We start from the raw sequence: 27055 nt of genomic DNA, 5'->3' as shown, positions 1-27055 counted from the left end.
CCCGGGCTACATCAATCCACCAGAGCTGTCATCATCCGGCTGACCAATCTGTTGAGGCTTGAGGGCATTAACGCAGGTTCACATTGCTCTAGGCAGATGCTGTGATATTAAACACATCATCCCTCACCTTCAGCAGCCATCAGTCATCCGGACAGCAACTCCCCCCGGTGTACAACTTAAACAAACAACATCTTCTTCTGTTTCTATCCAGGCTTCGCTTTCCCAGATTGGGCCTACAAGCCGGAGTCCAGCCCAGGGTCCAGACAGATCCAACTATGGCACTTCATTTTGGAGTTGCTGCAGAAGGAGGAGTACCAAGGGGTGATCGCGTGGCAGGGCGACTACGGCGAGTTTGTAATAAAAGACCCGGACGAGGTGGCCCGGCTGTGGGGGATCAGGAAGTGCAAGCCACACATGAACTATGACAAGCTGAGCAGAGCGCTGAGGTACGGTGGGATGCCGTATTGTTTCTCCTCTCACGAATGATGCCTCACATGTCCAGTGGCAGTCGATAAGATTTAGTAAATTCCTCAAAATGTCTCTATGATAAGTAAAAAGGTGGGACTTTGTTACTGGGGTATCGTAATGAAAGGTTTACCACTGAGCTACCAAATAAAAATTCAATAAGGATTTTAAATTGAAGGCCCAGTTTGAAATCACTTAGAACATAGAAAAGAGCTTGGCACCAAACTCGATGATTAAAACAATAGCACTTATCCCAGCGTAGTGTTCTTTTATGCAAATATCCCACCAGCAGCGCCGCCCCCCTCCGCTGCGTTCCTTTGGCCTCTTGTTAATGGGGACTGTCGTCGGAGTCTAATTGTTATGAATTGGCTGGGGCCACAATTAGCCTTCTTAATTAGCCTCACTTAATTGCTCAATTAAGGGCCACGGCACAATTGCCACGCAAAGCAAAACTCATACACATGATTGCACTGGATACGGACGCCCTGTTTGTTGATATGGTGCATAATGAAGGGTTGTCGGCTTGTGTGTAATGCTGAGGTAATGCTAATGCGTTATATATGCTAAAGACCAGGAATCTGCATGTCCTCCTGGTCTCCTTAGGGCGGGGCAGGATTTGGGGAACATATCTAATTGCGATTTTTCTGACAAGCATTGCAAACGAGATTAGATCTGCTCCTGAAACATCTTAGAGAAGACTGAACATGAACTACTAAACAATTATTCCATGGATTTCAGGACATTGCAAAGTTAACAAGTTGTTGTTTGTAGGGGACATTCTATTACCTGAATAATTGCAGCCTTTGCTGTTCGATACCTGCACCAATTAAAATTGCAATTTCAATTCGATTGTGGTATAATTGTGCAGCCCGACATCCTTACAATGATGAATCCCAAAAATATGCGTATGGTTGAATGAGTAAATCCAAAATGCCCATTGTATTCTGTCACTGTCTGTAGGTTTTAGCTTGCAAAAAAAGCCTATGCCAGTTGTAAAAGGAAATCAGCTGCTCCAAATTCACACCCCTAAAACGTGACATCGCCCCAGTCTGAACACTGCATTCTACCTAAGCCAGACGGTGCCATGTTTTGCGAGCGTGGCATCCTGACAGACAGTCCTACGTGACACCTCAGTGGGTGGCACAGGAAACTGGCATGACGACTGGCTTAGCACGCCCACTCAGAGACACCTGAGGCCGTTGTCATGGAGATGGCACTTGTTGTGAATGTGCTTTTGCGCTGCAGGGCCATGTGTACGTTCACACATCACCTGAGTTCTGGAGGCAAACTGCTGTTGATCCACCAAATTAAATCTTGGATGGAAGAACATGTCTTTCAGTTATATATTTTCTGTGTTTCCCTAAAAGTATAAAACACTATTTGCACACAATTTTACATTTACTTTAATTTGATTGAATTGAATATTTTTATTATTATTATTATTATTATTATTTTTGAATTATTATAATATTTTTTGTTGTTGATCTGAACAAATGCAAATAAATAATGCATATTAATGACCTTTGAAATTTTGAGCAAATAAGTCACACTTCATATACACCAAACAATGAATAATATTGTACTAAATGAAAGCATGTAGCCTAATTTCTTTCTTCAAATTAGTATTAGTGGCAGCAATTGTGTCTCTAACTATTGACAAATAAGCATGATCAATGTCAATGTCAAATCATCAAGAGTAAGTTATTTTTATTATGCCACATTTTTGTCTGTATCTCTTAAGTATGCAGTTTTTGCAAGGACTTTTCGACTTTTCCTTTGCAAACGGCTGAATAAAATATTCCTTAAAAGCGGCACAATGTATTGAATGAAGGTGGTGAGACGTGAATTGATCTCAGGAAGGAGGAGAAGCATAAAAACAGTGGGAAATCAGCATAACCCCAGCCCTACAGCACTCAGCTCCACTTGTTTGCTTATTCTTTCTTACCAAACCAATACCAAACACAAAACCTTGATGTGAGCTTTATTCTAATCCTCCCCTCCTCTTTTCCTTTTCCTCTTCCTTTTTCCTTTATCCCTTCACTGCACCGCCCTCACGTCTCCTTTTCTCGCCTGTCTGCAGGTATTACTACAACAAGCGCATTTTGCACAAAACCAAAGGGAAACGCTTCACGTACAAGTTCAACTTCAGTAAAGTGGTGTTGGTCAACTATCCCATTCTGGACATGGCCAACTCTCCGTTCTTTCTGGCCCAGAATCACTTCAACGGAGGCTCCACCGCACCGGATTGTAGTCCAGAGGTATGACCATGAACATCTATGGCACCGCTAATTGTCATCATAAATATCTTTGATTCAGTCAACTCTGGCTAAAAGTGGTAAAAATACATAAGAGGTGCTCATCGAGACCTTAATCAGCATCGTGAAAGGGTCTTATTAGCTCCTCAATTCAAAGTGTGCTAGGTGAATGATAATGTTGTAATTCACCCAAGATATTTGGTCTAAAATACTTGATATGTCCAACGCTTTTTAGGACACAAAATTGCTTCACACGGGCACAAAATTCACTCACGCACACAAAACACAAATATAGATAATGGAGCGGTGGGATCTGTGACTACGACACATCTTTTATTATAGATTTAATAGTCAATATTCAAATGTTGCATATCTCCAAACCAACAATTGCGATATCATAAATGTTTCGATATTCCTCCCACCTGTACAGTGGAGATGAAAATCCATATGATTTCAATAATGCATAAAAACAGAATCTATATAAAACTGTGTATGCGACTCAATGTCAATTTTAAGTTATTCCAGTGGTAAAGTGTGTTTTGTGGCAGGGCAAATATTTGTATAGGTGAGCTGCAAAACTAGATATATGAAATCATTTTACTAATACTTTGGTAATTACAAATATGTGACTGTATTGAAATAATTTTACATCGAGTATAGGCAATATAGACATTACCTCAATAATTCATTAGCATTGGTGTAATTCAGTTTACTACACCATAGCATTTCCAGGTCCCTGCTGTGCCACGGCTTAGTGTGTGAACATTGGTGGTATTTATTGTATCTATCTTTTATTCACCACCTCTAATGGTGATCGGGAATAGAATAGAGATCACTGAGGAGCTGCCCTGAGAGATTCTGAAATTTTAACTTGAATTGTAGGTGAACCGCGGAGAGAGACGTAAAACGGAATATTCAGGCTTTTTTCGGCAGGAAGAAAGACGATTTGAGGAAACGGTAAATAAATAAATAACAAATACATTTCGATGTTTTCTCTTCTCCTAAAATGACAAAGATGTAATGTAACAAACACTGTAAGTAATTCTAAAAGTAAATCAAATGTGTAAAGTAAAACACAATAAAATAATTACTCAATACACAAACCATTGCACTGCTTAATATGTTTTGCATCATTCTTTGGCATTTCATACTTAATGGATCAAATTAGTTGGAATTTATGGGCAACAATGTATATTTTCCTGGTATTTATGGCGTTGCAAATCAAATATTTCCAAATAAAAAAAATCTAAATAGCATTTTTTCTTTTTTTTTTTTAAATAGGAAGGAAAAAGGTAAAAATTAAAAATTAAAAAATTAAAAATGTTCTACTGCCATTCAATTTAACATTAGATAACACTCCTCTAATTTAGTTTCTACCTTTATCATGTTTTCTCCCAACGGTTAAAAGTTAAAAGCTCTGAAGTTAAAAGTACAGTGGAAAGGACCCATCCATCACTCTTGTTAAGTCCGGATCAGGACTTCTGCGTGTGTGAATGAGACGGAGCAGCGGCGGTGGTTTTAACTTGTCCTTAAAACAAAGACGAGCATGTTATCCCCCCCTCATCCCGCTGTCCCGATGCTGTATCCATGTGTCATCGATTGAAAATGAAAGCCATACAAAGCAAAGGGCTCGCGTCAGATCAGATCAATGGGAGGTCATTAATGCGGTTTGTTAAGCAACCCGGATCTTCGGCAGCTTGGGAGTACAGTCTGCAGACTTGGAGGGCCGTCGGGGTGACAGATACTATTGATCCACACATGAAAAAACACCTCCTTTGTCCCACCTGATTTGACTGTTCTATTTGTTCAACCTCCTGGAAGCAGTAATAACAAATACACACTGTAATTAAGTCATTTTCAATAGGTATTTGAGAGGAATGTCTTTGTTTTGTGGACATATTCGAGATGCGTTGTATTCATTCGACATGGAATCTGTGTGTGACATCTTATACTTCTTAAATAAAACTACACTAAAAACAGTAAAAAATACTTAAAGGTTTTAAGTATTTGGAGGAATACTTCAGAAACAACAAAACTAATTCTTGTCATTCTCAGAGCTGTTGACAATTGATGTCTTTTAAATAAATGTCACTAAACATCAGCATTAGGGGTGGGAAAAACTGATAAATATCTCGATATGTTTTTGGAGTATCCTGATAACACTAGTCAGACGATATTATGTCAAACCAATAGAAATGTTTTAATTAAGGTTTAATTATCGGGGGAAAAAATACAATCCCTATAAAATGAATCAGAAAAACTTGGAAATATAACCATACACCCTTATATGAAAGTTTATATCATGACTTCTTATCATTTAACTTTAAATCTGATTTTTTTGGTAGTTTTTTTTTTAATTATAAAGACTATACTAAACAATCACATTTTGTAAATCTTCAAAACAACAGTCCCAACACCACACCAGTATCTTTAATTTGCACTCAAGGGCTAAACTGCAAACACAATATACTAAACAGCACATGAAAACTCTTTATCCTTCCATAAACTTAAGCGCTGGCCTCCCTCTGACTCTTCGTGTCTTTGAACGCCCCATTTGCCCCCTCCCCTTTTTCTCAAATCCCAATCCCCGGACGCTCCTTTTCATCCTGTCCTTGCTCCGTCTCTGTCTCTGTTTGCATCACACTCCGCAGGGTGCCGCTTGTCAACATGCGTCTTTAACCTTGCGGCGACATATGGCGACGGATTTGAATGAATGCATGCATCCATTTAGGAAGTCTTCTGTATCCAGCTAATTTTGTGTCTATTTCATCTGCTTCTCTTATTGTTTAGGCTATACAGTCGCTGTTTCCACGTTTGCCAGACTCCAGCAGAGCCACTTCCTTGTTTGATCGAAGCACTGCTGCACCGGGGCCTGAAGGAGACAAGCTGAGGCTGGACTCGCTACCGTTCCTTAGTTCAGGTGAGATGTGGCAGCAGTAAAAATATATAATAAAACAAAACAATGAAAATAATAATGTTTAAAGGAGACATATTATGCTTTTTTTGGTGTTTCAATCTAAAAAGCTTAATAATAGAAAATTGGACCATTGACTCCTTGTTATAAATGCATAATTGATTGTCCCCGTCTCTTCATAATGGCATTTTACTGTAGCAAGCAGAGGATTTTCAATTACATTTTATTTACACAACATTCCTGAAACTTAGATTCTCAGATTTTGTAAATAGAATTGGTAGGGCATACAACATAAGACATTTTCCGAGTCTCAAATAAACAACAAGATTACTCAAACATGCCAGAATCATTCTAAATACAACTCCTGGTACACGATTGATGAGGGAACATTGTTATAATATGATGAAAAAAAGCATAATATGTCCCCTTTAATCCTCTCTCGCTTATCAGAAATAATAAGATGTTTGGTTTGGTAAATGCTATGCTGTCCTTCCACCACATGTGGTACAAATGAAGACAAAAAGCATTCCAAATATCCATACCAGCAGCTCTGTATGTACAAAGAAGGACATGTTTCCTAAAAAGAAAGTGAGGAGAGAGAGAGAAGGCAGAGAAATGCGGATGCGCTGAGGCAGTAACATTTATTGTGAAAGGAAATGGGAGAGATGGCTGTCCCAGTGCAGCCCAGAGTGAGGCGGCGCTGCAGGTGAGAGCAGCCAGGTTAGCTTCTGAATTATGCACGCCGTTGTTTGTAAGAACAAGTTGCAAAGAATTCTTCCACCACCAAAACCAATATTACATTTTTCCTGCTCTGTTGTCGCGTGTGAGTGTCAACAACTGCGACTTGGGATTCTTTTAGCTTGATTGACACGGCATGTTCATTAATTTATGGTCTCCTGGAACATATGTGCATCAGAATGTGTATGAGTTGTGCTACAGCTCCGGGTGAACTTCATGCACTTCTTATCACACAAGCTGCCCCCTCCCGCCCTGTTTGTCCTCAGGTCCTTTTCCCCCTCTCCTTCCCATCTCACCCTCCTCTCCCTCCCCTGTGTCCCCGCTGTCCTAATCCCTTCCCAGGCAGGAAGGCCCTAATTGAGGGTGCAGGCTTGAGTTTGTGGCCTGTGGGCGCCCATTACTGTGTTTTCATAAGCAAGTGAGGCCTGCCTGACTGATTCAATATTCATGTGTCTGCCAGCTACTCCCGGCCCAGCACGCCCAGACTGCTCCACTGTCAAATTAGCCCTGCATAGTAAATAACAGGAGTGGAGGATAGGGAAAGAGTAAGGCAAGAAAGAGGAGAAGAGATGAGAGCGACACACAGAATCTTTGAGTCGGTTGTCAGTTGGAAGGAAGTGCAGTTGGTAGTGAGGCAATGCTTTTGTTTGTGCATTAAAATTGAATCGCTGCCTCACCTCAGATTCATACTTTCCCCAATGTTGTGCGATAATGCTCGCATGGAACTGAAGTCAAATAGTGTGCAATATTTAATTTGCAGCGCATTAACAATATTCTTGCATAATTGAAAGTGATACAAACATGTCAAAACAATGCAGTCATAGTTTCCTCCCTGTCAGTTTCTTCACTTTCACAATAGCAACAACTACCGGTATGTTCCTCTGGATTATTGTAGAAACAAAAAACCTACTTTAATTGTATCCATTTGTTAGATCTGCACAGCCGTGTCTGTCCACATGTGGTTCTCTGAAGTGCTACACTATTGGCATGCATAAATGAACCATCACATTAATGCTGAAAGTAACCGTGCCAGAATTGGCCCCTGTGGCTTCTGATTAGACTTGCTAATATTGCAGAGCATAATTAGTGAACATTCTTAGATGGTGTATGCCAGGAAACCTTTGCCCTCCTGAGCTAACCCTCTCTGTTTCCTGCTCTGTCCTATAGGTGCCCCGTGCTACACCAAACCCCCATCCCTGCTGGGTCCCTACCCGCGCAGCCCACCCTTCGACTATCCATGGGGCTTCAACCCCTACCTCCCAGGGGCCTTCTCTCTCAACAACTGCCCCAAACTGCCCCCTGGCTCCCTTTACCCCTCCCAGTTCTACCCCAACCCTTTACAGAGCAGCCTCTCCCAGCTGCCTAACCCTTTCTCCTCACTGCTGCCCCCGGGAGATGCAGGCAGCGGGGGCGATCGGGGCCAAACGGGCGGGACAAACGGCACGGCGGGTGGTCAGCCCTCCAGACTGTGCCTCCCACCCTACCCGGGGAGCCTGCCTTTGGGACGCTCGGATATCGGAAACGGGACAGCGCTGGGGGAGAGAGACAGGGTAGAGCCCACTACTCCAGTCCTGGGATTGGGACTCGGGGCAGTGGGTGTCGGTACTGGCAGCGACCGGCAGAGTCCCACCGAGAGGAGAAGTGGAGGAGGGGTGAAAGCAGACCCCGAATCGGACTCAGATCTGGAGATTACAGATCTAAGCGACTGCAGCTCGGATAACGAAAATGACGAGTTCAATGTGGGTAAAAGTAGTTTGAATCGAGACAGGCCCCGGATCGTTTTGGATGGAAAGAAGGGGAGCGCTCTGCCTCCTGTCTCCTCTCCACCGCCGGTGCCAGTGTCCCCTCACCCTCTGAAGAGCCTGATGCCCGTCAGCCCACCGCCGCACTCCCTGCCTCCCTCACTCTCCCCTTCTTTGGCTCTACGTGACAGGCACAGGGAGACAGACACTCTCAAAATGATACGCAGCTAATACTTTGTCAGCCATCTTGTCAACTGCTTTGAAATACTCTCTTTTTCTCTCCTTTTTACTGGTCAAAGACACTGTCCTGCACCAGATGATTCCGTGTGAATTTTGGCCACATATTCCATAAATTACAAACTTTGACCATATTTTTGACACACGTGAAATTATAGGGCGTATTATACTGGAGGTGCAAGCATGACGCTACAACCATTTTGTATTTTGAGTTCTAATGTTTTTTGTGGGTCCGTTTAGTGCACTTTGCAATTTTCTAAACAGTGATTGACGGCATTGAGGTGGTAAATTACAACTCTGCTTTCCCCTTGTCTTGACAAACATTAACAAACAACATCCTAATACTAACATTTCAGCTTGAAGATGTGGTCAAATACTACCCCCTAGTGGACACTTTCAAGTCTTCTGTTTTTTGAAGTCTTGGGTTGGAAACTTCTCCAGAGTTGCACCTTATTATAATGTTTTTATTTATACTGTTAAAATGCATATTTATGCTAACGTGGTATACTGTGAATATTTATTTGTGATTAAGGCATTTGCTGCACATTTTTCAAAGGAAAGAAAAAGAGAAAAGGACAATTTCTTCAATCTATAATTTGAATGAATATTTTTGTGTATATATTTTAAAATTGTGTACATTACATTAATTATTATGACTATGATAAATTGTATTGTTGTGGTTTGTGTATTTAAAATGTTGGAAAATTATAAGCGTGTGTATCAAAGTTTAAATTATTAATGGCAGATGAGCTGATGTTTTTCTATGAGCAGGACACAGTGGAATTGTCCAACTTCCTCAGCCCGGGTTAATTGTGCCCTATGGTCATTTTCATCTAACACACAAACCCTTTGGGTCGCTAGATTTATTTTTATAGCTTACATTCAGCCTGTGTACTATAATTAGTCAAATGTGAATAATATTGGCTTTCTTGTTAAATTCTCCCTCCTAAATCTGTTTTGATTATTTTTGCAATCAATGCATTTTGTCTATGCCAGCAGCAAGGCCACTGGGTTTGCTCAAGGACATTTAACAGACGAAAGTGATATAACGTATACATCCACAGCACTTTTACTATACAATTCTGATGGTCAGTGTCCTTGGTTCCGTTTCAAGTGTACAGCTTCATTGCATCTGTTGAATCTGGTACAGTCTTCAATAAGTCGTGAACGCCCTAAATGTAAAGTTAGTGTAATGTTTATTGAGTTGCTCCAGAAAATGATTTACAGTCACCTCCATAAGCAAAACAAGCCAAATTGTATTGAGTTGGGACAATGTGAAAAATTAAATTTTAAAGAGAATGAAATATTATAGTATTTTATTTCAAACACACTATAAACAATTGATCAAGTGTTGAAACTAAAACAATTTGTGAAAATCCAATCGTCCCTCAAGATTGTGAGCACCAAATTATTGATAATAAACTTAAAATAATTTATGTTTATTTGGCTTCTTCTTGGTTTGGATGATTTACCAGTGCAAAAAGTTACATATTAACTCACAATATGTTCTCTATATATTTGCCGGATAAGAATTACATGGATTTTGAATGCACTGGATTAGGCTTCCAGTACACCCAATAGAAATGTTTCCTTGCCATAGAATGGTATACAATATCTCAGTTTCGATGGGATATAATCCCACCGCTCTTACATTTTCCAGATTGTCCCACACTGAGTGAATTAGGTTTGTCCACTGACAGCTGTAAATATCCTTTGTGTGTGTATGTGTGAAGACATCCAAACTGACAATGCAGTGGTTCTACATGTCATCTATCTTTGTTTTACTGTAAAGAGGAATAAATGAAAAGTGCAAAAAAGAAAAGATTAATATCTTCAAAGCAATAAACATTATTCTGGATATATAGTGGGTTGTCATTTGTCTACATTTTAGAGCAGTAATGAACTCGGGGTGAGTTTTTATAACAGATCTCAACACATTCAAGTTTTCTATGAAGTAAAATGACAGGCAACACTTGCTTCACATCACCACTGCAATCCACTGATAGGTAGTTTGAACCTGCCTTTATTATAGGACTATCTGTTCCATTTAAGAGAAGCGGCACTGAATGACAGTTTGTTCACCGATTGTGCTGATGACTGCTGACACTTAAATGTCGACCATTAGAAAACCTTTTATCATCAAAGAAGAAATTACACAATGGGAGAGAAGTAGTTTGGCTTTGAGCTAGAACAATTTAGTGGGACAATAACAAGAAAAGGAGATTTAGCCGAGCAGTTAACGGTCATCTTAGAAAATATCCCATCATCAAGAAACATCTATCAATGTAGCCTACTTCCTTAAATATTATAATCACTACATAAATTGCCATGGCATTGTACTAAAGTGAACAAACTGGGTTTTGGAAGTATGCCTCAAGCTAAACTGCTCCTGCTCTCCTATACTAATGATATGGGCATTATTATTATTATTATTATTATGATGCCTTTGACTTGTATTGCTGTATTGGAAATATATATATATATATATATATATACATATATATATATATATATATATACATATATATATATATACACACATATATATATATATATATATATATATACATATATATATATATACACATATATATATATACATATATATATATATATACATATATATATATATATATATATATATATATATATATATATATATATACACATATATATATATACACATATACATTATATATATATATATATATATATATATATATATATATATATATATATATATATATATATATATATATATATATATATATATATATATATATATATATATATATATATATATATTTCCAATACAGCAATACAAGTCAAAGGCATCATAATAATAATAATAATAATAATAATAACAAAACTGGAGCTATTGAACACCAAACCCTGCTGTCCTTTTCCTTTTTGTTTAGAGTCACGAGTTCAAACTATAAATCAAACCCGACAATAAGATATTAAGAGCTTGCAACTACCGTTCTCACTGCCCGTACAAGTATATTGTACATGACACATAAACTACAATTGTTGAAAAATACTTAATTTTAGTCACCTGAACCCTGTTTCACCTGTAACTAATCTTTCCCCTAACAGCTGTTCCCCTAACAGCCCTGTAAATTAAAAAAGGGTGCACGGTGGCAGAGCACTTAGCGCTCTCGCCCCGGAGGTGGGTTCTCTCCGGGTTCTCTCCGGGTTCCTCATACCGTCCAAAGACATGCACTTGGCCCTAGAGAAAGTGAATGTTCGTCTAGGCCCAAAGTCACCCACCTGCACTGTTTCCAAACCAGGGCTTAGATCCATGGCTTCAGCACGCTTACAATCTTCACCATTGTTTGTTAAAAAGAGAATCCCTCCTGAAACAGAAATAACAAATAAAAAGCCCAAGACCAATAAAAATATATTATTGAATAACATTTTTATTCAATTCAATTCTGTGCTGTTCTCTTCTATATCAATATCTACTCTTACCAGCAGGTGGAGGTAGTGAGCTGTAAAACAACAGTTTTTTAAAGAATTCTACAGTTTGGAAAGCCTTGGTTTCCCGTCAGAAAGGTTCATTTTTCCTGTTTTTTTATATTTTATGTCGGGTACTTCTGCATAACATCCACATCCTATATGATGAATTCTTGCGTACACACCAGCAGGTCTAAATAGAAATCGAAGAGACCAATCTGTGTAACTTACAGATACGCGTGACTAAACGATACAAAGGTAAATAACAGTTGAAATATGACGCTATTGTGCAGAGAAGAAGCTGCTGAGACGTTTCTGCCCGTCTGCGCTGCACTGGGAGCGGGGAACGCTTACAGTGTGACACCGTGCGGAAACAACTGGCACTACTTTTTTTTTTTCTTCAACTCTAGACGGAAAGTTTAACACAAACCATTTGTCATAAACTTTTGTATCAGTCACAGTTTTTGCTGAATGCACCGTTCGTTAGATAATAGTCAAATATATGGCAGAAAAGTTGGAGTTCTCTGTCTTTTCCCTTGTGTGACTTTTTTCACTTTTGGACAGGCACTTCCGCGTACAATGTTTTCCCCCCACTGACACTCGGCGACTATCGAGAGGAAACCTACCGCGCGCTCTACCTGTGGTTTTATCTCCATTCACGGGTGAGGATGACTTTTCTCTCCTTTATTAACGTGCGGGGGGGCAGCGGTCAAACGCGTGCAGGGTCGTGTGCCGTGAATGCTCCCGTTTGTGTGTTGTTTAAGCGGTTGTAATGGTTTATTCCTCGGAGTGCACGTCCACAGAGGAATGCTGCTGCTGCTGTGCTCGGCTGCTTCCACACCTCGATGTGGATTTAACACAGCTGCTGTTTTCTCCTACAGCAGAGTATATGTCACTCAGGCTCTATTCTTCTTTTTCTGTCATTAAGCATCTGGATATATCTCCGGGAAGTCTCCGCGCGCGCGCTTATTACACGGGTACAACTTTCTGTGGACTTCCTCTGGCAAAGTCATCTGGGACTTTACGACGTGACTGGAGGTCTTGACTTTAGGTTTAGGTCGTTTCTGCTCCACAACTCACTGTAATCTGACTAACAGGGAGTTGTGCTGCTTTTGTTGATCGTGTGGCAGTTGACCTTTTGAAAATACTCCCCGTGAGATGTGGTTTTCCTTTATGCAAATGTGATGACTCAATAGCCAATAAGCCCATGTTTGCAGTTGAGGGCCATGTCTGCAGACGGCTGGCTCACAGCTTTTATTCTATGCAGTGATTTGCTTCCACTCGTGTTTGTGCACAGTGCAGATGAAGGCAGCAGCAGAAGTGTCAGTACAAAGTCCTCCAGCACTCAGTCACACGTCAGATGGGCCTGACACAGAGAGAGAGAGAGCAGCTCCAGAGCAGACGGTTCAATAATTAGTGTCTGGGTAGAATTGATTAGCCGTGATGATTTTGCCTTGTGAAACTCAAGAGGACAGATCTGTGCCGAGCAGGGCCGCGGTGGCTTCCTGTGTTCTCAGGAAACTGCAATTACTGTACGACCAATGCTGCTTCATTATCTCGGTGCAGACATTAAGCACAGAGAGGCCACTACAGCATCATGTTTTCATTAATCACAGAAAACAGCCCTCTGCCAGTCTGCTAAGCATGTGATTCCCGGCTGAAAGTACAGCGGCAACTCGAGGAGAGATCTTCTACTGTAAATAAGTTGTCCAAGTACAATAGTAGGCTATGCAAGGAGTTGGAACATAATATTGATGTACTTCCTTGAGCAGAGGTAAGGGTTATAAACCAACAGCCTAGAGATGAACGCTAAATACAACTTTTCAGCATTTCTCTCAATGTTGTTGTCACAGTGAACTATTGTTGCTTGGTAAGTTTACTCTTTGAATTACTTTGATTGGAAAAGACAACACTTAATCAGGGACAAAACAAAAGAATGGTCCAAGGCAAGGTTTGAACTGGCCACTCTCTGGTTACACTTCATTGTTCTCTGCACTTGATCAGGACCTTAGCTGGAGGATTTTACCTTTTAGTGCATGTTTTGGGCTGATGGGGTAAAGCAGAGAGCCTGATGGAAACCCACCTAGAGACAGAGAGACAGAAACTCCTCACAAAAAGGCCGGGGCGGGAGTCGATACCCAAACCTCGTTGCTGTGAGGCGAGCGTGCAACAGCCACTGTCAGTATTGCTCTCTAAAGGATTACCAATAGTTAAATGTTTCCTTGTAATGTCTCGTCAGATTGTGCAAAAGCGTCTTGTGTTCCCTTAAGTTACAGGTTTTTGGAAAATCTTCCCAAAAAGTTCTGTTGTGTTTTGTGCTGATTCGTTCTTTTTGTTAGTAAAGTCACAGCTGGAGGTTGGAGCGACATTTGCCTTTTGCACCCCAGAAGCCTCCCCATGTGAAGCAAACTCTGCCACTTCCTGTTCCGCTCCACTAGTCTACAGGAGCTGTGCACTTGTCATCTCTCTCTGTCTCTCTGTCTCTCTCTCTTTCTGTACTTTTTACAAGTGGAGGCATGTCTGGAACCCAAAGGCCACCTTCTCTTCCTTTTACAGGAATGTTGGCTATAATGTGAAGTTGTGGTGCTGTCGCCCTCCCGTCCTCTCCTCCTTCCCCTTTGTTAGAGGGCTACATAAACGTACCCACATCCATGCTCTGCCCATGCACTGCTGATAAAGCGGCCTATCGCTATAAGCACATGCAACAGTCAGTATAGGAGATAGCAGCAACAGGAACAACAGGTAATGATTTGTGCAGAGGCGAGAGGCAGTGCTAAGGGCCTGAAGCACTGTTTGACTTATAATTTACTATAGTCAGGGCTGGACTTCAAAGAGAAAGCAGGTATTCTTTTCTCTGGCGCAGTGAGATTGACGCTCAAATGGAACATAATGAAAGACAGAGCACACTTTCTGTGCTCCGGTGGTGGGTCAGACGCAGTGAAAACCTCTGGTCCAGGGGTGAGGTGGGGTAAGGAGGAACAGAGCTCAACAAACCATACCTGAAACCGCTGGCAGTTCTCTTGTTTTAAGGCGTGTCCCTCTGTGTCTGTGGGAAACGGCAACAAGCAGATCTAATGCCTGATAGACTCAAGGCAGCACTTTGCCTTTTCACTTTAAAGAGAAGTTCCTTGGATTATACAATGGTCAAGTTGAGTGGTACTTGTAGCTTTGTTTAGGTCAAATTATATCAATACTGGGGCTAAACATTTTCAACAAGGTTTTATTGTTGACCAAATTTTGAACGTGTCTTTTTACTATTATTATTTGTGTAAAGTCTCTTTAGTTTAACAGTGTGTTGTCACTTTTGGGGTCACCCTCCCATGCCCCAAATAACTCTTCTCTGTTGGAATGTAAAGAGTGTTGCTAAAACATAACATTGAATAAGACATTGAGAATAGTTGTGGATTCGTAGCAGTTCTCCACATGAGTGTGTTTGTCTGGGCTGCAGATGTGGACACAGTCTGACTGTGACAGTGGGGCCATGCATTTACCCCCTGACGAGCATAAACACAGTATAAACACTGTAATATTATGTTATTATTAATCATAAAATATTTATTATTGTTGCTTTCTTGTTTTTTTTTTTTTTAATGTAATGCATACTTTTTTACTGGTCAAATCTTTAGTTGGATCTACATACTGTATTTTCCGGACTATAAGTTGCACCGAAGTATAAGTGGCACCAGCCAAAAAATGCATAATGGAGAAGAAAAACACATTTATAAGTCACACTGGAGTATGAAATGCGGTTGCAAGTGTGAAAATAACAAATAATATCACATATAAGTTGTTCCGGAGTATAAGTATATAAGTATAAATATAAGTATATGTCGCACCCCGGCCAAAACGTATAGTCCGGAAAAATGGCATTAGCTTGTAGCTCTGTCGTTAGCATGCTAGCCCCCAGGGCGCAAGATGGCTATCCATTGATGTCAATGGGCTGTGCTAGCTAGTGCATGTCAGCAGTAGCGGCTAGGTACATGCGGTGGCTGTTCGGCCTGGAAGTAACGGACTCGCCTACCACACGTACCAATCAGAGGGAGAGCTGCTAGAGCAGAGCAACCCGGAGTAGAGAGAGCTGAAGCTAAAGATTTAAAAGCTGTTTTTAAGAAAAACGAAAGGATTTGAATTGGAAAAAATATTCATGACCTGAAAATAGGCAAAACCCCCCACAAAATCCGACTTTTGCGAAAGCGGTACGTCCATTTATGTCACATGAAGAATGGCATAAATTATGTAACAACCTTTTTTCAACAGTTGAAACATCTGACATGCTCTACATTTATCAGGGAATCTAAATGCATTAGTTGTATTTCTTCTTTTTTGGTGATCAGTTGCTTTTTGCAGACTCTTTTTCTGAGGCATAAACAGCAGATGTGTGACGCGTCCTCTTTGCTCAGCCAATGGCGCATCTGGAACAGTGTTGTTACAATCACCTGTGACTCTTGTGTGCTCCCAACAACAGTCTATGGCTGTTCATCTTATCTTTACAGTCATAATAACACCAAGTCCACAAAAGAAGAGTTTGTAAAGGAGTTTATAAAGAAATAGAATAGTTTGTGTGTACAATCTGGTGGTTGTGTGTAAGACAGTTTGAAAGAACCGTTGACCATCCTCTAACCCTCTAGCATTACTTACACTTCCACCAGACCAAGAGCAGCCCACTGTCACTGTGATAATGCTGTGTTTGTGTTGTGAGGGATCAGCTGTAAGGTGCGGCACGCAGATTGGTTTTCGGTCTAAAATCTAAGACATACTATTGGTGCTTGGCCGTGGCTTTGCTAAAGTTGAAATATATTCTTCTCAAATGCTGAATTCTCTGTCCTCCCTCGATGGATTTTCACTAATGAAGCAGATGGATACTTTCAGTGCACCGCTTTTGAACTCTTTTAAAAAATAAATCTACCACACAAGTTGACTCTCACAGGCCTTCAGCAGGAAGAGCCTGTGCGAGTGTGCCTGAGCGTCTGCTGCTCCGGAGTGGAAATAGTGGTACGAGTGTGTCTGTCCAAGTGTTGAGTCAGAGGGCTGGAGGCTGGCAGGCTGATGTGTCCAGGGTGAGTAAGGCGTAGAACACAGAATGGGCCCTTTCATTGGCGAGGTCAGGCTGGAAAGAAGCAGCCGCCACCTCCGTCCATGTGTTTACTGTTGAGCTGTGACAGACGCCAGGTATGGACGCTACGGAGGGTTTAGAGGGTGAGAGGTCTCCAAACTGAGCGCTGTAAAGGCAATGTGTGAGTTTGTCCATGCTCGCCTCAAACATGAGAGCGTACCTTTGAAATGCACTGCAACCCTCCCCAATATTGTAGTGTAACTAAGTACCGGTAAATATATAACGACGCTTTCTGGACATGTAAATGATATTGGAAGATTTCGGCAACCATCTTAAAGGGGCTGTATACCCGACTTTTTTCATGTAATCAAATCTGTTTTGTCGGTATAGATCCAGTAAATGTGTGAGCAGCTTTCAGGGTCAGAATAAAACTGCAGGTCTTATATTTTTGAGCTGCCATTAATGGAGACACACACTTTAAAGTACTTAGTAATAAACTATACTATACTATATACTATAATTTTTTTGGTTTTAGATGGGTTTAAAACAGGCTTAGTAATAGAAATGAGAATCTTTGGGACTTCCTGTTAAAAATGCAGAACTTATAAGCCTTTTTGTACTTACATTTCACAGTAGCAAGCAGTAGGTTTTCATTTACTTGATTTTGTTGACGAAAAACATGCATTCATCCATTTGAATACAATCCAGCGTACCCAAGAACGAGCGAACACCGTTATAACACGTCGTTTAAAGCTCAGGTTGACTTAGCATGTGCCCCCTTTAAGTGCTAACTAAAGCCATCTGCTACTTCTGAGAGTTCACACTTCACTGTGATTGGTTAAATCCACCTGTCACTCACTCATAAAGGCTGGGGAAAAGTGCCTGCGTTTGAGTAGAAAACACCGAATCACAATCGGACAATATCATCCAAAAAGCAGATCGTCTCAGGATCATATCTCTCCGCCCCGTCACTGCAATAAATACAAAGCATAATTTACAGTGGAGACGGCTTGTATCTGAGTCATATGTTCATCATATGGCCCTTTGCATCTGCTCAATACTCTAATTGTATACTTGAAATGAATGATCAACTCTTGTCTGTATATAGATATATTCTACTTCTATTATCTTGCAGCGCTTATTCCAATAACACATTTTTTGAAAAACTCTAATATACTGTAGATGCTTTGTGGCTCAATCTATATTTTGAGTTGAACATCACGTATATTCTCTGTAGTAGATTGAAGCTATAGTTAAAATGTGATAAATCCTCAGCTCAAGCTTCATCATGTGATTTGATGACAGTTGAAGGAACAATGCCTTTTATAGCTGTGTTCTGACCCTGAGAAAAGGTGGCACCTGTGCAGCCAGTTCACTGACACTGCTTTTCACTGGCCACAGTTATTCACATGTGTTGCCACTAGTAACGACAACAAAAAGTTTATCTGTTTGTACTAAGGGGTTAACTTATTTCAAAAAGCTGTCTGCGTTAAGGGTTTGCAAAGAGTAACTTTCATTAAACTCAAACTGAGACATTTTTCATTCTTATTCTTCTTGGTACATTTCGAGTCAAAGAAGAATGTGATCTGGGTTGCACACCGCTGGCAGCATTATAAACCATGGTGTGCTTATGCGCTAGTTTGAAGGCATTTGGGCAATGTTAAGCCAAAAGCTTTAGCAAAAATCCTTCTAAAATATTTAAGAACAACTCTCAGCTGCTTCATTTTCTGCCTCCTAGAACGTCTACATCCCACTCACACAAAGAGGACATGCAGAAAGGAGCTGTTGTTTTGGCTCCGAATGTAAATCAGAGTTCACAATTACTGCTCCATGTGCGCACAAACACACATGGGAATGGTTAGAGCTGAGCTGGAGGTTCACTGCGAGCTGCCAATCCATGCCAGTCGATTGGCCCTGTCCTATCAAATGTTTCCATGCAACCGCTGACCTCTATACAGGGGTGAGGGGAGGGGGAGAGGGGAGTCACTTTTGGGTGGGGGTCTCAGTTTGTTGGAGCAGTGAATGAAGTCTGGTTGGAAGAGGAAATGATTATAAGAGGCTTTTTAGGGACACGGCATTGGCCTGTTATGAAATGTTTGATGCAACAACAAGGAGACTGTAGCTTAGTTTTCATTGTTTGACGGCTAAATCACTGGATTTTAAGACGGACTGTGAAAGTTTGGGACAAATTTATTTCTATTTATTTCCAGTGTGGTTGAATAACCTATTTAGACATAGCTATGCAAGACTGAGCTTTAGTGTCTTGGGCTACGTCCACTCGGCAGGGTATGATGCCCAATTCGGATTTTTTACGTGGTCATTTAAATTACAAAAAATGGAACTCGGGTGTGTCTGGTGTGAACGGAATGCAGCTTGATATGTCCCACGTGCACACAAAAGAACACAACGTCACATGTAGCGCACTGTGTTTACGGAAGTAAAAAGGGCACGTTATGCCCTTTTATTGATTTTCTTTTTTTTTTTCTTTAAATTTTTTATTTTATTTCTGGTGTTGTTATTGCTGCCAGGAGTGATTAATCGCTCGCTCTACCAACTTTTTCACAATCTCCTCAAATACCGCCCGATTACAGTTTGAACTTTGTCTCAGAATTGTGACGTTTATCCCAGAAATGTTGCCTGTGGATGATGTTTATGTCAGACCTGGAGCCCTGAGTGTTCAGATTGAAGGCACTTTCTAAAAGTGTAGATTCAGATCAGATTTATTTCCACATACGAAAGTGGCTTTGGTCGGATTTGAAAAAAAAAAAACATATTTGTGCTGTTCACACTGCCCTGAACAAACCGGATACAGGTCAAATGTGGGCACAAAAAACTGGTTTGGGCATAACAAAATAAATGCAATTGAATTGAATAGTGATGTCATGATATACAACTTTGGTGTTAAGATTATTGTGAGGAATAAAAAATCACGATTTAACGATTTTTTTTTCACAATTGAAACTGACTAAACAAAATCTTTAATTTTCTTTCATTCTCGTCTTTTACAATTCTGCCCGACATTGGATTCTTATTCTTAATTAAGCTTGTTTTAGTGTTACATTGTTGGATAAATAGCTGTTGGCCTTCTTACTATTTAAATGGTATAACGGTCCTAATCTTCCATTACTTATTGACACTCATGAACAACATCTGTTTCACCAGTTAATTTATTGAATGACTTTGTGTCGTTGAGCTGGTTAATAAAGTGTGTGAGACAAAAGGACAAACTTGTAACTCGTGTGAAGCTGTGAAAGGACCTGCTGTGTTTCCCGTTCACTCTTGGCTATAATCTTATTTTAGCCACGGCGTAATGCTTGTTAAATGACATAATTGGGCCTTGTCTGCTCTTTCTGAATGCAGAGGTTTGTCTCGGAGTGTTTGTACAAGGGCACTTTTTCTTTTAGGTTTGAGGGCGGCGGGGGAGGTGGAGGTGAGTTTAGGGAGAGCGAGTGAGGGAGGAAAAAGGACTGATGGAACACCGAGGCTGGAGGAAAAGTTTGACACAGGAACCCGCCCATTGCTATTGGATATGCACAATGGTGGAAGAAGTACTCAGTTTTGTTATTGAAGTACGGATACATGTGCATAGAATGACTCAAATAAAAGTAAAAATGGCACGTGAAATAATCTACTAAACATTTTGTGTGCTTCTTTAAATATGTACTTTTAAAAGTAAAGATTTTGAGACATTTTTAATCGTTTAAGTGTATTCAAATGTAGTGATGCTGATCTTTGGTCAACAGTATCAATTCAAATTAATTTGATGGATTTGATGTAAAAATGTTTGTTCGCTAAGGGCTGTGGCTTGAACATCACCGTGAATGTGCTAAAAAATAACCTTAGGAAGTGTACAATTTACTTTTCAGTCCAGTTCAAAAATTTTGTATAGTAGATAGAACTAGTGATTACAAGAGAGTACTAGTGACTAGTAACTCGATTCCGATACTAAGAAAAGTACTCGATAATGATTTTCAATACCACCATGATTTTAAAATGGTCTTATTTAGGCCAAAGTTTAACAACATTCTTGGGCCAAATGTAGTTCTGCTCATGATATTTTTTTTTGTGTCGGTACTTGTTGGAATAAGTATCGAGTTTCAATACTACCGGTAGTATTTTCGATACTTTTGACAGTACAGATAGTACAGAAGTCAAATCTTTAGCTATGTGTACTTTCCTTAAGTATATTATACTTTAGCTTGTGTACTTTACTTTCCGCCACTTCATATGCACTTAGTTCATTTGTTAATGTTAGTTTACAGATACTGAAATCTATAAAGTTTTAACGGCATGTCGACCGTTCAGTCAAGTTTAGTATCCCCAGTTCAAGACACCTTGACAACCATAACAGCAATGTCAAGGAACAAAAAGGCTTCAAATAAAATTACTTTTGCCTCGTTGCAGAAAGATGTATTGCTCTATACACTCTATATTCCAGTTGGCCCCTGATGCTGAAGGTCTTATATTATGCTTATTATTATGAGTTGTGTCTCAGCTCAGCCATATTTGACTTGTTTTTAGCTTTGTATAATACGCTTCAGTACTGCGCCCTCTACCATCGTGTGTTGTATACGCAGACATCAGGGCTGAATTACTTTTACTTTCATCAAATACTTATTTTTTCTCCATTTAGTATTTTTTTTCTTTATTGCTCATTTTTTTGGTTTTACTTTTTTAAAACTAAACCTAAAGGATAAGACCTTCACAGAAAAATGAAGAAAACCACAACATACTGTACTTTTCGGGCTATACAGCGCTCCTGACTACAATCAGAGCACATGAAACTTACAAAGAAAATAGAACTTGTCCATATACGGGCCGCACCTGACAATGAACTGCAGGTGCCCACGTAACATGAGATAATTACACATAAATATAGTACACACAATATTGACACACCAGTTGTCTTTTGAACTGGGGGGCTCGTAGGTCCGCTGCTGCGCCACTGGACTAATTAGACTAATTTCTCCGTGAATATGAGTCTGATTGTAATAAACACACAGCGTTTTGATGCTCAAAACATTGAGAACACGTTGTGTCCTCTGGACAGTGCTTCTACTGTCCACTGACCTCTTCCTCTGCAGTGTGTCAAACGCTTGCACTTCCTGCTAGAGAAGGGGCACTGTTGTTGTTGTTGTTGTTGTTGTTCTTTCAGAACAACAACAACAACAACAACTCTTTGTTGGTTGAATTTCTGTCAGCTATTTCTTTGTGATGACCTTCGTCACTCCTCTCAAAAGTATCCTCCAAAGGTATCCATTTATTGTGTCCGTGGAAGGAGTTTTGAGACCCAAATACATAGTTTTGAGCTTGCGTAGAATGGCTATGTCAAAAACAGTCTGGAGTCCTTTGTTAATATCAGTCCAATATTTCTGAGCTGTATGTCAATCAATAAAAACAATACATACAAGTCTTCAAAAGTAGTAGCCAGAGTAATGCATATAATAGGACCTGTAAATGGAGGCTACCTAGAGTGCACAGACACTGCAAAACAAGAACTCAGTAGTACACAACATAACAGTATTGCATTATGTTCTTGTTGGTATTAAGTTGCACCGTCATTCATCCGAGCTAGAAGGCTATCACATTCCCTTAATGATGTAATGTGGAACAAGCCTGTCTCGGCCTCATCTGCTGCATCACTTATAAACTGTCCACAAACCCTAACTGAACAGCACTCACATTAGCGTTAGCATTAGCACAGGCTTGCTTTTTATGGTGCATCTCCATTTGTCTAGCTTACTTTTCTCCAGACTGCAACCTTTTGCCTGCATTCGCAGTTCATCATGTTTGAAGACCTGCCAAGCAAATATCGCCGCTTGAGATCAATATTAAAATACAATCTTATCTTATCTTATCTTAGAGTTTGTCTGGACAGAATTGTCATCATAATAAATCAGTATAACAGATTGCACATTTTCCTAGTCGAAAATTCTGTAAATTGTTGCAGGACTCTTAAGAATATTTTGTCCAGTTGACATGACAGAATATATTTTTTGGCTAACTAAAATGGTTTACATACAGATTATCTCACCTTATTGTTATTTTGCATGAAATAGTTTCTAATTTATTGTTTGTGATTGTGCTTCAGAATTTGCTTTTGTGTTTTGGTGCAAGCAAATGATCTACGTATACAGCAGCGTTTCAGCCCTGCATGTACTGGTGGCTGTAGGGGCAAGATTCAAATCTAAATTGCAGTTTAAATGGTTGGAAATAGATAAACGTTATGATCTCAAACTGAAACGCCATGGAGACCTCAGTACTGAACATATCATGCTTTTTTTTTTGTATCTCATTCTTTTACAAAATATATTGCACATCTAATCACAAATGAATATCAAATAAGCTGTTTGTACTGTTAGGAGGCCAAACAACCCCCAGGCCAGGCACCATTGGAACAATTAACCGTGTTTCCTTCCCCCCTCTTACCACCATTTGCAATCTCACCATTATTTGCGCAATGATAAAAAACGTGTGCCTTTCACGCCACAATGCTGTTTTTGTGTTGCAGCAGGTTACAAGGTTATAGTGTTTAACATGAATAGTTTCCTGCTGACCAGACTGTGGGCTGTTTTGACTTTTTTCTGCCATTGCTACCTTGTTTCTCATTTCCTGCCTCTGTGTGTCCCCTCTTTTAATTTCTTCTCCACCCTCTTGGTGAGGCCCCTCTGCTCCTCTTTCTGTTTAGTCTATAGGATTTGTATAGGCTGAAGTGCTCACAGCCAAAGTCCTGCTTTGCACCATCAATAAAAGCCACATAAATACAACAAGTTAGAAAGGCTGTACTCATCGTTGTACTACTTTTTTCATGTAAAGTAAGATTTGTTTTGTCACACTATAGATATATTGTAAAAGCATTTGATGAAAATGTGTTCATTATGGGCTCAATCTAAATATAAAGCATTTTATTTTCAGTAAATCAAGAAATGTGCTGTTAGCATGCTAGTTATGAATTGAACTTATGAATTCATGGTGAATATTGAAAATACGCTGAATGCATTAGGTAAGTGAGCAATCGTAGAAAAAGATTCAGTTGTGGTCAGTTAGACACTGTTTTCGCCATTCTCAATCTGTGGATCTAGTCTGAGAAATTGGACATCTAAGCTATACTGAGCTGTGTAAGCCCTGCCTACAAGGCGGAACCTCCTGATAATAGCCTGTCCTGTTGATCTATTCGTTTGCACAGTTTTAGTGAGCAGAACTTCGCTTCACCTTTCTTTCTCCTTCCTCTTTTTGTTTCACCATCTTCCTTCATGCTTGATGCAAACTTCCTTTTATGGTTCACATGATGTGAACGTAGCTAAGCGTGGCATCAGCATGTTTTATAAGACTTTAATTCCTCTGTTTTTTCTGTCACATTTTCTCCATCTTCTCTCCCCATCTGATAGGTCCTGCAGGAAATGGCTTTGATAGCTTCCTGAGGAAATTACACCCACTTCCTGTCTGTGTGCCTCTCCATTTGCCACCTTGTCCCCCTTTTTCAGTTAGTTTCTTCTTGTGCTTTTAGGTGGTGGTAAGGGTTTGCATGGTCCAAAGGGGAACATCCCTCAGATCCAGGCTGATGGTGCTGATGAGTGCCAGATAAACAGGGTCAGCTACTGCTATGAGCAGCGAGCCTATTTTAGTCCTCTGCCCTCATGGTATACAGAGGACAGGACATGGCCTATTGTGAACAGCCACATGTGACCTATACAATAGACATGTGGCCAGTGCCGAGCTAAGTTTGGTGCTCCTCTGCGAGCGGTCTTCGGGGGGTTGCAGTTACTATATGTTTACAAATAGAACATAGAGTGAAAAGAAATGGTAAGTTCTCTGTAAGTACATCGAACAGACCAATTATAATGTGTGGTTTAATTGATTTGTTTCATGATGTTTAAATTATGGCTACAATGATTACTAGTAATCAACTAATTGTGACTTGCCGACTATAAAATATAAACAGTCATAGTTTGATAATCGTTACCTGGACTGGCATGTCATGGAGTGTTTTTCAAACTTCCTATAAGTGATCTGTTCTTTTCCTCTGTATCTACCTCTGTATCTACCTGCGTTGCAACAATGAAATTTCCCCATGTGTGGACAATAAAGGATTATCCTATCTTATCTTATGTAAAAGGTTTCAATGCACAATAGAAATAATCATTTGACAAGTCGATTGGTAAAATAAGTGTTAGTTGCAGCCCTAGTTTAAATCTTTCCTTTGCAGAAGAGCCTTGGTCTCACAAGGACTCGAGGCCGGGATCATGTAATGCCATAGCCCAATTGTTCAGATTTTCCATCTCTTCCACATTTCTGTTGGGAAATCCAACAATAGTTGATAGAACATAACCATATTAAGCATGATAATGAGCATGATGAGATAATGCATTACAGGCCGGTCATGTTTTCAATTTGAGTTTGCTACTTCAGGCTTTTTGTCCTTGACATTTCCTGTGCAATCGCAGCTGAACCACAAGCCTCGGCACTGTAGTCACTTACTGTGGCATTTTGACGAGTCCTTTCTGAACCATCAGCACAAACTTGATTATCTTATTGTACCTGGATAGATGTAGTTTTTCCCCAGCTGTTTGTATGCATGAGTCACAAAAAACTCAAATATATCAGGTTGTGTTGTATTATTTTTAAAGCTTGCTATTGCTAACCTTCACACTTACAGCCAGCGTCATATTATTGCAGGAGCTTGACTGTGCTGCTGGCACTATGGATGCTGAAGATGTGCTCTTTGGGGTGAGTTCCCATCTCTTGGTTCTAAGGGATTCTACTAACAGCTCATCATGGACACTCTCAATGGGGTTTTGCATAAGGGATGATGTTGGTTTGATGGGTAGGCATATCATAATAATTACTTAGGTATGTTCATTTATTGTTCGATAGGTAAAAAATATACAGTTACATTTTGAGACTCAAAACATAGCAATCTCTATTGAGACAAGCAGAAAACTAGCATACGTTTTGGCAACAAAAGCTCCTTCGGATAAATGAAAGATGCATATCATCTCGCGGAAACTTTCAGGTGAAAGCAAAAACTTATTTTATGAGAAAATCGGGTGACAGAGCCTCAACTAGAAAACTTACATAGTGCACCTTTAAACATCAATTTCATATAAGGCACCCTAATGTTCTGTAGAGCTATAAACTCAACTTCAAATAGGCCAAGTAGGCCTATGAGACAGTCCATGAATGCCCCATGTTAACAGCTCCAAGCGAGGGCTAGAGATCCGCACGGGACTGTCTCTAAAGCAGAACTAAGTAACATTTTCACCTTATTATATGTCTTTGTAAGCCCCTGTGATGGGTAAATATGTGTTTTCTGGGCATTTGAAATGCAGAGCTCGCCTCCTCTAGGGCGGAACAACAGCTCGGCACACTTACCCATTGGCCCACTGGGTATCCCAGTCTGCCAGTCTGCCCTTACTACAATGTTTCAATTCATTTTAAGATTTATCAGAATTGTGAAAAAGAGTGAAAATGATATAATCATCAATATATATCATTATAATATAAAAGTGGCCCTGTGAAGTTCCAGACATGGGCTTGAAGTTTACTTTTAGACACAAGTAGAGATTATTTGCTAGAATTACTGCTTTCGTATTATAAAATGCTGTGCTCAATTATATCGTTTATCAAGATATTTTCAGAGGCAATCTATCATCTGTCAAAAACATTGACAAGGCCTAGTGATGGGCTGTTATTACCTCTCTGTAGCCTGTCATCAACCAGACGCAGACATTTAAGCAGCTTTGGCCTAATGTTAAACAGGTGCTGTTTTGAAATAAACTTGTATTACAATATAATACCTGGTTTATGCACATTAAGAAAAAAAACAACAATAAAAATCATTAACCTTTTGCCAAGGGCTGAAACAAGTTAATTGATAAATTAATCACGTTGTTTTCTGGACTATACACAAACTCCAAAACATGCCATGTGCTGAGAGAAAAGGTTTTATACACAAGACAGAGCAGGAATTACATAAAAATGAACAAAACATGTACAATTTTGTACTTAAACATTTACTACAGCTGCATTTTGGTAACATTTGGTAAAAATCGCATATTCTCCGTTCTGTTTCAATCCAAACAACTAATATATTTATCAAATTATTTACTGCTGGCTTAATTGATTACCAAAATAATATTTTTTCAAATCGATAGAAATGTCTTTAAACCAGGGGTGTCAAACTCCTTTTGGGTTG

The 27055-nt window shown here is 39.9% G+C and overlaps 2 protein-coding genes across 6 annotated transcripts in view; both read left to right on the top strand.

Annotated features, from left to right (window-relative positions):
- erfl1 (Ets2 repressor factor like 1) overlaps nt 1-9808 on the top strand; it is a 43936-nt gene extending 34128 nt beyond the window's left edge. For all 4 annotated transcript variants that reach the window (XM_072461134.1, XM_072461132.1, XM_072461131.1 and 1 more), the window contains exons 3-6: nt 212-446; nt 2546-2723; nt 5511-5640; nt 7540-9808. In XM_072461134.1, coding sequence (XP_072317235.1) covers nt 212-446; nt 2546-2723; nt 5511-5640; nt 7540-8345 — 1349 coding nt within the window. In that variant the 3' untranslated portion in view covers nt 8346-9808. The remainder of the gene's footprint in view (nt 1-211; nt 447-2545; nt 2724-5510; nt 5641-7539) is intronic.
- A 2481-nt stretch (nt 9809-12289) lies between these two features.
- The window catches only part of arhgef1 (Rho guanine nucleotide exchange factor (GEF) 1), a 40118-nt gene continuing 25352 nt past the window's right edge, over nt 12290-27055 (top strand). Inside the window, exon 1 of one of the 2 annotated variants that reach the window (XM_072461400.1) lies at nt 12290-12469. Coding sequence is in view for 1 of the 2 variants with exons in the window: in XM_072461399.1 (XP_072317500.1) it covers nt 25561-25587 (27 nt within the window). In the remaining variant the exon portion in view is untranslated. Of the gene's footprint in view, nt 12470-25554; nt 25588-27055 lie in introns of those variants that run through there. The other variant, XM_072461399.1, reaches the window with a different exon arrangement.

The sequence above is a fragment of the Eucyclogobius newberryi genome, unplaced genomic scaffold, assembly GCF_026437365.1.
Source record: "Eucyclogobius newberryi isolate DKJ021-1_F unplaced genomic scaffold, fEucNew1.0.hap1 SCAF_3, whole genome shotgun sequence".
Taxonomy (NCBI): Eukaryota; Metazoa; Chordata; class Actinopteri; order Gobiiformes; family Gobiidae; genus Eucyclogobius; species Eucyclogobius newberryi.
This window is presented reverse-complemented; position numbering and strand designations above follow the sequence as displayed.